At 42.8% G+C, this 12703-nt stretch overlaps 1 protein-coding gene across 2 annotated transcripts in view; it reads left to right on the plus strand.

Moving 5' to 3' along the window:
- SNIP1 (Smad nuclear interacting protein 1) overlaps positions 1-12703 on the plus strand; it is a 17426-nt gene continuing 4723 nt past the window's right edge. The window contains exons 1-3 of one of the 2 annotated variants that reach the window (XM_061412475.1): positions 1-207; positions 1004-1240; positions 3224-3326. In XM_061412475.1, the coding sequence (XP_061268459.1) occupies positions 1014-1240; positions 3224-3326 (330 nt within the window). In that variant the 5' untranslated portion in view covers positions 1-207; positions 1004-1013. Of the gene's footprint in view, positions 208-790; positions 1241-3223; positions 3327-12703 lie in introns of those variants that run through there. The other variant, XM_061412474.1, reaches the window with a different exon arrangement.

Genomic DNA, 12703 nt, shown 5'->3' on the forward strand with positions numbered 1-12703 from the left:
GGTCGCCTCGGTACTCTTGGAAGCAGGGAGAAAAACATCAGTTCTGAATCCCTGTGCTGCGTCTAGCTCGCAATTTGAATTAGATGCTTGCCACCTTCGTTGACCCTCCATTTTGTCATCTGCAAAATGGGGAGTCTTCTGACTCCTTAGCGAAGGGTTGGGAAAGATTCTCAGTGGAAGGCATCTGAAGTTCCCACGTTTTAAAAGGTATTTGTTTTTAATTAAATGGAGAAATGACAACATATCAGATAGTGGAGGAACAGAGGGGAAATGCTAATGATTTGCCCACGGGCTGCCATCTGTGATTGCATTTTCTTCCTTTTTCCTTGGTGTCTCCAAACGTAAATGTAATCACAATCCGTGTACAATTTCGTTTAACAAGTCAGGTTTTTTTTCCATTTGTCATATAGTTTGTAAATAGCAAACTGTAATTCAAATGGGCTTCCCTGGTGGCGGTAAAGACTATACCTGCCATGTCGGACACTTTCACTTTTCTTATAAATAGCATTGCGAATGGCGACAGAACATCTTTCCTACCGCTGGGAGTGCAGGTTGTCTCTGTTTAGTAATTACTAGTTAAACATCCTTGAAAGTGAGTGAAGTGAAAGTTGCTGAGTCGTGTATCCGGGCCAGGCTCCTCTGTCCATGGAATTCTCCAGGATACTAACTGGAGTATCCAGAATACTGGAGTGGGTAGCCGATCCCTTCTCCAAAGGATCTTCCCAACCCAGGCCTTCCGCATTGCAGGTGGATTCTTTACCGTCTGAGCCACCAGGGAAGCCATCCTTGATAGGAGCTTTTCCCTAAGTTTGCTTTTGAAACTTGAATCTCCCGCCTCTCGAGTCGGGTCACTAAGGCCCCGCCCACTTCGGAATCTTGTCACGTTATCTCCGCTGCAAGGGCTTCTGGGAGAGCGCGCAGCCGGAAGCGGAAGTCCCGGAGGCAAGTCCGTCATTTCCTTTGGGACAGGAGGGCAACGGACCTATTTTCCTTGGCTCCGCAGACCTCTCGGCATGAAGGAGGTGAAGAGCGAGCGGGAGCGGGGGAGCCGGCGAAGGCACAGGGACGGGGACATGGTGGGGATAGCGCCGGCGGTAGTGGTGAAGCAGGAGCGACTCAGCCCGGAGTCCGCGCCTCCGGTCCACCGCCGTCCGGATTCCTCCGGCGGTAGCCCGTCCCCACCGGCCGGCGAGTCGGGCCGCCCAAGTCACCGCGGGAACCGAGCCCGAGGAGGTAGCCGGTAGGTGGGAAGCATCCTGGGGTGGGTCTTAGATAGGGCTCGTTGAGAAGGGAGGACAGGGCTAGCGCCAGAAACGCACCTTGAACGAGGAACGCGACAGCTTGGACTTAATCCTAAAGCGATGGAAGTGACCAGTTGTGCTTGTGTGGAAGAATGTTTACTCCGGTACCTAACACTTGGGTTGCAGCTGGATGTTAAGCGCTCAATGCCTGTTGCGCAGTCTCTCGCCCCTTCATTTCTGTGTACCCAGCATTTCACCGAATATAGTCCAGTTGATATCAGTGATAATTTAAATTTAAGATTTTCCCCATCTGCCTGCAAATGGAGTGCAGGCGTTATCTTTTCAATTATCTGTCCCAAGAAGTTTACATATCGAGGGCCTAGGCAATCTACCTGATATTCTTGCGGGGAGAGAATGTCTCGTGATAGACACCTTCATTTATTCATTCATTCGACGTAGTTTTCAGTTCAGTTCAGTCGCTCAGTCTTGTCCGACTCTTTGCGACCCCATGAACCGCAGCATGCCAGGCCTCCCTGTCTGTCACCAACTCCTGGAGTCCACCCAAACCCATGTCCATCGAGTCGATGATGCCATCCAATCATCTCATCCTCTGTCGTCCCCTTCTCTTCCCGCGCTCAATCTTTCTCAGCATCAGGGTCTTTTCCAATGAGTCCGCTCTTCGCATCAGGTGGCCAAAGTATTGGAGTTTCAGACTAAACATCAGTCCTTTCAATGAACACCCAGGATTGATCTCCTTTAGGATGGACTGGTTGGATTTCCCTACAGTCCAAGGGACTCTCAACACCACAGTTCAAAAGCATCAATTCTTTGGCGCTCAGCTTTGTTTATAGTCCAACTCTCACATCCAATCATGACCGCTGGAAAAACCATAGCCTTGACTAGACAGGCCTTTGTTGGCAAAGTAATGTCTCTGCTTTTTAATATGCTATCTAGGTTGGTCATAATTTTACTTCCAAGGAGTAAGCGTCTTTTAATTTCATTGCTGCAATTGCCATCTGCAGTGATTTTGGACTGAGTACCTATTATGTGCTAAAGACCATTCTAGGTTATAAAATAATGTGGGAAAATATGAAACATTAAAAAAAATACATACAAACGTGTAATATGTGGAATTTGACTTAAAATAGTGTAGAATTATACGCAGATAAAATTGAAAATAGTGAAGGGTTGGGGAAGAAGAACGTCCTAGGTTCTGGGGCTGCAAGGGTGAACTTAGATGTTCTGCCTCTAGATGGTGCTCCTAGATGGTACTCTAGCCCTGAGACAAAGTAACAAGCAAATTTGGAAAAGTAGTCTCAGTTAGTAACAAGTATTTGAGGGTAGGTTAATGTGGTAGTGAGAGAGTGGAGGGAGGTGGTTTTCCCTGAGCTGCTGTCTGAAAAGTCTGCTATTTGACCTAAGACCTGAATGATAGGAATAATCTGCCTTGTTGAAGATCTAGGCAGAGGGAACAACCCATACACAGAACCTGAAGTGGAATTAATTGTGTTCTTCTAGAAATGGGGGTGGGAGGAGAAATCCAGTGTAGTAATCAAGGAGAGTGGTAGGAATGACTTTGGAGAGCCAGGAGATAGAGCCAGAGACTTTGCTGATAAATTGTGATTGTGTAGGGAAGGAGCATGGGGGGCTGTTGGTCGAGGGGAGAAAAAGAATCGGGGTGACTTCTAGGTTTTTTGCCTGAGGAGCAAGGTGGATGGTGGCACTAATTACCCAGCTGGCAGAAAACAGGAAAAGTGTCTTGGGTGGTTGGGAATCCAGAGTTGTCAGATATCTAAGTGAGAAGTTCCAGTAGGCAGTTACGTATGTGGAAGACATAGGACCAGAAAAGTGAAGCTCCTGATTCTTTTAGCGTGATCAGCAAAGACATGGTGTTTGTGTTAGTTGGGTACGCCTGACACTTGGAGCTGTTTTGTATGAGGGAATGAAAGTTGAGATAAATGTGTGTACCATTTTCTGAACAGGTCCCCAGCCAAAAAGAAAAACAAATCCTCAGGGAGAAGAAGCAAGTCTCCCCGGAGTAAGAGAAGCCGAAGTCCTCACCACTCAGCAATCAAAGTAAAGCAGGTAAGTGGACTGAGATGTTTTCCACTGGCTCCAAACCTAGCGCCTCTCCATCATAGCTAAAGTGCTGTGTATGTGTTCCTGTACCTGCAGTGGGCTTCTCCAAAAACTGGGCTTTTTTTCTTTCTTTTTTCTTCTTTCTTTGTTAAACTTTTTATTTTGAGATAATTGTTGATTCACATGCAGTTGTAAAGCAACAGTTTGTCCCAATAGTAACATCTTACAGAATTATAGAACAGTATCCCAACCAAAATGTTGACATCAGTTCTGTCAAGATACAAAAACATTTCCATCACCACAGGATTCCTCAAGTAGTTCTTTTATATCACACCCAGTTCCCTCCCACCCTTACCCCTCCAACTCCTGGCAGCTTCTAATCACTTCTCCATTTCTGTAATTTTGTTTCTTCAAGAATGCTATATAAATAGAATCACACAGTATGTAGCCTTTCTGGATTAGCTTTTTCCACTTGGCTAAATTCTTTTGGAATTCATTTATATTGTTGCTTTTGTCTGTAGTTGCTTCCTTTTTATTGCTGAATAGTATTCAGTGGTATGGATTTAACCATTTGCCCATTAAAGTATATCTGGGTTGTTAGCAGTTTTTGGCTATTAGACATAAGACTGCTATGTACACATTTCTGTACAGGTTTTTGTGTGAACATAAGTTTTCGTTTCTCTGGGATAGATGCCCAGGAGTGCAGTTTCTAGATGGTGTGGTAGTCGCGTGTTTTTTTTTTTTTTCCCCCTGCTGCTGCTAAGTCACTTCAGTCGTGTCCAACTCTTTGTGATCCCATAGACAGCAGCCCACTAGGCTCCGCCGTCCCTGGGATTCTCCAGGCAAGAACAATGGAGTAGGTTGCCATTTTCTTCTCCAATGCATGAAGGTGAAAAGTGAAAGTGAAGTCGCTCAGTCGTGTCCGACTCTTCACTACCCCATGGACTGCAGCCTACCAGGCTCCTCTGTTCATGGGATTTTCCAGGCAAGAGTACTGGAGTGGGGTGCCATTGCCTTCTCCGTTTTTTCCCCTAAGAAATCAGTTGTTTTCCAGAATGCTATGTTAGTTTGCCAGGTCTTCCATAACAAAATACCATAGACTGGTTGCCTTAAACAATGGAAACTATTAATTTTCACACAGTTCTAGAGGCTAGAAGTCAGAGATCAAAGTTTTAGCAGTTTGGTTTCTCCTGAGGCCTTTCTCCTTGGCTTGCCTTCTCTGTTGGGTCCTCACAGTCTTTCCCTCTGTGCACTCCCATCTCTGACTCACATCTTCTTTAACCACATCAGCCATATTGGATTAGGGCCTTACTCATTTTAACTCAATCAGTTCTTCAAAGACCTTACCTGCAAAAAATCTGGTTACAGTCTGAGGTGTGGGGGTTGAGACTTCAGTATATAAATTTGGAGGGGGCACAATTCAGTCCCTACAGTGGCTATCCCTTTTTATAATGTGAGTGATCCAGCATTTGGTATTGTGACCATTTTGACCATTCTGACAAGTGATAGTGATACTGTGATTTTTAATTTGCGTGTCCCTGGTGGCTAACAATGTTGAGCATGTTTTCATGTGTTTATTTGCCATCTGTATTTCCTTTTAGGTAAAATGTCTCTTCAGATCTTTGGCCTATTTTCTAGTTGGATTGTTTTGGGTTTTTTTACTATCGAATTTTAAGAGTTGTTTTTTTTTTTTTGGTAATATATTCTTAGGTACCAGGCCTTTTTGGAGTGAGAGGTTTTCCAATATTTTCTTTCCGTCTGTATCTTGTCTGTTCATTCTCTTAAAAGAGTTTTCCTCAGAGCAAAAGTTTTTGATTTGTTTGGAGTTCAGCTTGTCTGTTTTTCCTTTTACAGATTATACTTTTGGTGTTATGTCTAAGAACTTCCCTGACCCTAGAACCTGAAGATATGTTTTTTCTTTAATGTTCATTTAAAGTCCATGATCTGTCTTGAGTTTGTTTGAATGTAAGGCAGGAGCCTTAAACCAAACTTCCTTTCCACCCATGGGTCTCCATTTACTCCAGCGCTAGGTGTTGAAAGGCGATTCCCCTCCCTTTAATGGCTTTTGCTTTGTCAAAAATCGAAAGTGTGTGTGTGCCTTTATTTCTGGGTCCTCTGTTCTGTGCCATTGGTCTGTCATTCTGCCAGTACCACAGTCTTGATTACTGTAGCTATATAAGAAGTCTTAAAATCGGACAGACTGATTCTTTCACTTTCTTCTTTTTAAAAATTGTTGGGGCTTCCCTGGTAGGCCAGTGGTTAAGACTCTGAGGCATAGGCTTGACCCCTGGCTGGGCAGAACTAAGACGGCACATGCCGCAGGACATGGCCAAATAAATAAATAATTGTTTAGGAATTCTCGCTCCTTTGTCTTTCCATATATACATTTTAGAACAATCTTGTTTATATCTATAAAAAAAACTTGCTAGGATTTTGATTGAAATTGTATTAAACTTGTACTTTTTGAGAATTTTTAAAAAATTATAGAGTCTTCCAGTCTTTGAATATAGATGTGTCTCTGTTTATTTAGATCTTTGATTTCTTTTATCAGTGTTTCAGTGTACAAGTCCTGTATGCGTTTTGTTAGATTCGCACTTAAGTAATTTTTTTAAGTTACCATTAAGTGATATTTTGAATTTCAGTATTTACTTCTTCATTGCTAACACATAGAAATATGATCAATTTTTGTATGTTTATCTTATATCCTGTGACCTTACTGAACTCATTTATTTTGCCTAAATAAATCCCAACCTAAAACTTGGGATTTTCTACATAGATAGTCATGTCTGCACAGGGGCAGTTCTGTCTGTCTCCCTTTATAAAGCATGTTCATTTTATTTCCCCTTGCTGCATGGCTGGGACTCTGGCACTGAGTTGAGCAAGAACAGTCAGAGCAGGCACTCCTGCCCTGTCCTTAGTCCCCAGGGACAGGCGTTCAGTCATGTCTTGTGCTCTTTCCTATAAGTTTTATTAAATTTTTGACAGTGCTGGGTCTTCATTGCTGTGGGTCTTCATTGCTGTGTGTGGACTTTCTCTAGTTGTAGTGAGCAGAGGCTACACTCTTGTTGTGGTATGCAGGCTTAGTTGCCCTGTGGCATGTGGAGTCTTCCTGGACCAGGGATCAAACCCATGTTCCCTGCATTGGCAGGCAGATTCTTAACCACTGGACCACCAGGGAAGTCCTCAGTCTTCTCTTTAAAGAACCTCTGGGTTACAAAGTGCAAATAGAGACACTGGCATTAACAAAATGGATTTGCCTGTGAATTTGAGCCAACTTCCTGCTACCTAAAAAGATTCAAAGCCAGTCCTGATGATCTGTTGTATGAGTTGGTCAGCCATCACCTTCATTATCTCAGAATTCAGCCACTGGAACCACAATACCCAGATCAAACCTCTCAAACCACTTGTAGCTTTGTGTGTGTGTTTGTACAACTTGCCACGGTTATGATTTAATAATTTTGGCCTGTTAACATTTGTAGATTTAAAAGGTACAGTACGTAGCCTGTTAGTTGGATACATTTATAAATTGTAATATGATTGCCATGGAAGCAGTATTTACCAAGTTACATCATTATAGAGTAGTGTTACTGTCTATATTCATTTTTCTGGGCATTAGATCTCTATCTATGGCTTATTTACTATTCGTTACTGTTAGTATCCTTAAATACCATCAGTCTTGTCCTCCTACCTCCCATCTCCTAGTGACCACCATTTTACTCTCTGATTGTTTTGTTTATGTATATATATATATATATGTATATATACACACACATAAAGGAGCTTCCCTGGTGGCTCAGACAGCAAACATATGCCTGCAGTGTAGGCGACCGAGGTTTTATCCCTGGGTCAGGAAAATCCCCTGGAGAAAGGTGTGTGTGTTACACTTTTTTCAGCTTGCGGTTTTTTACCTCTGGTTTCTAAATCAGCAACTTATAGTAAATCCTGGGGCCTATCACATGGAACTGTTTTGTGATTATTGTTACTTTGGAGTGTCTTAGTTTGCTTATCTATGCTAACTCCCCTTCTGACTTCAAATAATCTCTTAAAAAGCTGACTTTGTTTGTATCAGCTAGAAACTTGGAAATGGTTCTCAACAGAGGGAATTGAGGACTTGATAGGCAGTTGAAAATCAGTGACTTTCACCTGGATTGTAAGAGCACACACGGCCTCTGACTTGTACTTAGAGATATTTTCTGCACTACTCAGCCACCATTAAAAAAAAAAAAAGTTCAACACAGAGTTATATTCAATATAATTTAATAACCTAATATGGAAAAGAATTTGAAAAAGAATGTGTCTATGTGTGTAACAGAATACTTTGCATATGCCTGAAATGAATACAGCATTGTAAATCAACTGTATTTTGGTTTGTTTTTTTTTTTTAAAGGAGGTGGGGGACAGGATTGTGGAAACCTGAGGAAAAAATTTGTCAGTTGCTTATTCATCATCATAACATGGAAGTCTGTAAAATAAAAAGTGAGAGTATGGTTTACATAGTATATGGTTACTTCTATCATTAGCCCCAGAATCACACCCCTCCCCATGAACAAAAAAAACCTCCTCAATCCCCAGAGGTCACCATTTTAATAGTTTGGTATTTATACTTCAACGTTCTGTAATGCTTATGTTCTCTTCTTTTCCTTTATATTTTGGTGTGTGTGTGTATTCTGTGCAAAGATGTTAATTAACAAAAAGAATCATATTGTATCTGTTATCCTACTTGATTTATCAATAGTTGAGAGTGTATGTTGAAACGTTAATTATTTTGTGTTGTCTGGTTATGTAATTTGTCGTATTCTCTCCAAAGTTTCTACTGATTTTGCCTAGTATACATACATGTACTAGAAATGAAGACAGAATCACCCATTGGATTTAGCAACATGTAGGTCGTTGGTGACCTTGACCAGCAATTTTAGTGGAGTAGTAAGGATGAAGCCTAATTGGAGAATTAAAAAAAAGATGGAAAAAGAATTGGGGACTGATTAACACCAAACTCTTTTAAGGAATTTTACTCAGAGAGTGAAGAAATAGAGTGGAAGCCAACATGGGAAATGGGCTTTGGAAAAGAGCAGACGCCTGTGCTGACAGGAGTGGTTCAGTGCAGATCAGGGAAGTAGATTGTGTACAGGAGAGGCAGGAATCACTGCAGAGATATTCTGGATGAGAGGGAGACTCCCAGGTGTGGGAATCAGCTTTAGATAGAAGCACAGATAGTTTCCTTACAGGCACAGGAAGGGAAAACAGTAAATGGGTGTAGATACTGGTAAGTGGGCAGACATAGAAAAGCCCTTCTGAGTAAATAAGAGATGTAGAGGGCTATGTAGGGAGAGAGGGAAGGGCTGAAACAGTCATCTGGGAGGAGGAATAGTTGAAGAAAATGTAGGATGGTTGCTGGGCATCATTAAGGAGGCTTGGGTCATGCTTCTGAGGTAGGACCAAGGTGGGACCCGTCAAGATGGCTTGTGCTTTTCTCTTGCCACTTCAGTGTGCTTGATGCTGGCTGTGGTTTTGCCAGGACAGTGCAGCATGAATGGCATGGGACAGGGGATTGAGGGAGTGATCATACTGCTTGACCCTGGAATTTCAGTTAGAGGGGAAGGGAAGAGAGCGCATCAAGAGAGTGAGGGACTTTGCAGAGGCGAGAGTATCAAAGGCTGGGATGAGTCTTACTGGGATGATTGTTAGAGTTGGGTAAAATGCGAGCTGGGAAGATGGGCAGAAAGAGGACTGCTTGAAAGTGAAATAATGGAGGGGCTGCAGTTATTAGAAGTGAAAAGGTCTGTGTAACAATGAGGTGAGTGGCTGAGGAGAAAGGAGGTGACAGATAAGATAATGGGAAGAGAGAAACGCGAAGAATGGAGAGGTCAGCATGGTACTGGAATCAGCAAGGGTAACGCTGGAGAGAATGACTTGAGCTAGAAGTAAAACTGGTATAAAGTGAAGGGACGTGATTTAGGATTAGTAAATGACAGCAACGGTGAGAGTAATGGGTGACAGTAGTCTTATATGAGATTCGCTGCCGCATCTTTTTTTTTTTTTTTTTCGCTGCCGCATCTTTTTAGGAAAAAAGAAAAAGGTGGGGAATGTTTTAGAATTGGCAGTGAGAAGAAAGGGCAATGCCTGCCATATGTCCAGGCCTGAAGATGGCGGGAGCTGAGGGGAGGTCAGAAGGAGAAAACCAACTCCTTTGAGAGAGCTGCGGGGGAACAGTGCTCAGGCAGAGTGAACAGAGACAGGAACTATCTGAGAAGACGTGGAGGATGTAGGTTGGTTTTGCCAAGCTTCCCATTTCCAGAAGAAATAGAAAGTACAGTGGCTTTAGGAGTTGAAAAAGGGTGGAATTTGGGGGCAGAATCCATCATATACAGAGCCTTATGGGAATTAGAGTACAAGGGAGATGGAAGTGATGGCCCGGAGTCTGTGACTTCTTACGGTGACTCATTTAATCAGGGATAAAGGGGGTAATTCCATGAATCAAGGCAAGTTGGAAGTCAGATGACCATTATATCTACTACTGTAGGCAGGAATCCCTCAGAAGAAATGGAGTAGCCATCATGGTCAACAAAAGAGTCTGAAACGCAGTACTTGGATGCAGTCTCAAAAACGACAGAATGATCTCTGTTCGTTTCCAAGGCAAACCATTCAATATCACGGTAATCCAAGCCTATGCCCCAACCAGTAACACTGAAGAAGCTGAAGTTGAATGGTTCTGTGAAGACCTACAAGACCTTTTAGAACTAACATCCAGAAAAGAAGTCCTTTTCATTACAGGGGACTGGAATGCAAAAGTAGGAAGTCAAGAAACACCTGGGGTAACAGGCAAATTTGGCCTTGGAATACGGAATGAAGCAGGGCAAAGGCTAACATGGTTTTGCCAAGAGAACGCACTGGTCATAGCAAACACCCTCTTCCAACAACACAAGAGAAGACTCTACACATGGACATCACCAGATGGTCAACACTGAAGTCAGATTGATTATATTCTTTGCAGCCAAAGGTGGAGAAGCTCTATACAGTCAGCAAAAACAAGACCAGGAGCTGACTGTGGCTCAGACCATGAACTCCTTATTGTCAAATTCAGACTTAAATTGAAGAAAGTAGGGAAAACCACTAGGCCATTCAGGTATGACCTAAATCAAATCCCATATGATTATACAGTGGAAGTGAGAAATGGATTTAAGGGACTAGATCTTATAGAGTGAGTGCCTGATGAACTATGGATGGAGGTTCATGACATTGTACAGGAGACAGGGATCAAGACCATCCCCATGGAAAAGAAATGCAAAAAAGCAAATTGGCTGTCTGAGGAGGCCTTACAAATAGCTGTGAAAAGAAGAGAAGCAAAAAGCAAAGGAGGACAGGAAAGATATTAGCATCTGAATGCAGAGTTCCAAAGAATAGCAAGGAGAGATAAGAAGGCCTTCCTCAGCGATCAGTGCAAAGAAGTGGAGGAAAACAACAGAATGGGGAAGACTAGAGATCTCTTCAAGAAAATTAGAGATACCAAGGGAACATTTCATGCAAAGATGGGCTCGATAAAGGACAGAAATGATATGGACCTAACAGAAGCAGAAGATATTAAGAAGAGGTGGCAAGAATACACAGAAGAACTGTACAAAAAAGATCTTCATGACCAAGATAATCACGATGGTGTGATTACTCACCCAGAGCCAGACATCCTGGAATGTGAAGTCAAGTGGGCCTTAGAAAGCATCACTATGAACAAAGCTAGTGGAGGTGATGGAATTCCAGTTGAGCTATTTCAAATCCTAAAAGATGATGCTGTGCAAGTGCTGCACTCAATATGCCAGCAAATTTGGAAAACTCAGCAGTGGCCACGGGACTGGAAAAGATCAGCTTTCATTCCAATCCCAAAGAAAGGCAATGCCAAAGAATGCTCAAACTACCGCACAATTGCACTCATCTCACACGCTAGTAAAGTAATGCTTAAAATTCTCCAAGCCAGGCTTCAGCAATACGTGAACTGTGTATATCCAGATGTTCAAGCTGATTTTAGAAAAGGCAGAGGAACCAGAGATCAAATTGCCAACATCCACTGGATAATCGAAAAAGCAAGAGAGTTCCAGAAAAACATCTATTTCTGTTTTATTGACTATGCCAAAGCCTTTGTGTGGATCACAATAAACTGTGGAAAATTCTTCAAGAGATGGGAATACCAGACCACCTGACCTGCCTCTTGAGAAACCTATATGCAGGTCAGGAAGCAACAGTTAGAAGTGGACATGGAACAACAGACTGGTTCCAAATAGGAAAAGGAGTATGTCAAGGCTGTATATTGTCACCCTGCTTATTTAACTTCTATGCAGAGTACATCATGAGAAACGCTGGGCTGGAAGAAGCACAAGCTGGAATCAAGATTGCCGGGAGAAACATCAATCACCTCAGATATGCAGATGACACCACCCTTATGGCAGAAAGTGAAGAGGAACTAAAAAGCCTCTTGATGAAAGTGAAAGAGGAGAGTGAAAAAGTTGCCCTAAAGCTCAACATTCAGAAAACGAAGATCATGGCATCTGGTCCCACCACTTCATGGGAAATAGATGGGGAAACAGTGGAAACAGTGTCAGACTTTATTTTTCTGGGCTCCTAAATCACTGCAGATGGTGATTGCAGCCATGAAATTAAAACACGCTTACTCCTTAGAAGGAAAGTTATGACCAACCTAGATCGCGTATTAAAAAGCAGAGCCAAAAAATAAAAAAATAAATAAAAAGCAGAGCCATTATTTTGTCAACAAAGGTCCGTCTAGTCAAGGCTATGGTTTTTCCAGTGGTCATGTATGGATGTGAAAGTTGGACTGTGAAGAAAGCTGAGCACCGAAGAATTGATGTTTTTGAACTGTGGTGTTGGAGAAGACTCTTGAGAGTCTATTGGACTGCAAGAAGATCCAACCAGTCCATTCTAAAGGACATCAGTCCTGGGTATTCATTGGAAGGACTGATGCTGAAGCTGAAACTCCAATACTTTGGCCACCTCATGCGAAGAGTTGACTCATTGGAAAAGACCCTGATGCTGGGAGGGATTGGGGGCAGGAGGAGAAGGGGGCGACAGAGGATGAGATGGCTGGATGGCATCACCGACTCCATGGACATGAGTTTGAGTAAACTCCGGGAGTTGATGGACAAGGAGGCCTTTGTGATTCATGGGGTCGCAAAGAGTCAGACATGACTGAGCGACTGAACTGAACTGAACTGAAAGGGGATAATGAGATTAATTCTGGTGAACTCAAGACAGATGGTGGTGGCAAGCTTGTGAATGTCTTGGGGTAGGAGGGATGGGTGTCTGAGGCTCCCTCCCCCTTGGTACTTGTCTTTGGAGGTTAGGAAGTCTAGGAAAACTGGGTCTGGCTCTGAGCAAACAGA

This window comes from Bos javanicus, chromosome 3 (assembly GCF_032452875.1).
Source record: "Bos javanicus breed banteng chromosome 3, ARS-OSU_banteng_1.0, whole genome shotgun sequence".
Lineage (NCBI taxonomy): Eukaryota > Metazoa > Chordata > Mammalia > Artiodactyla > Bovidae > Bos > Bos javanicus.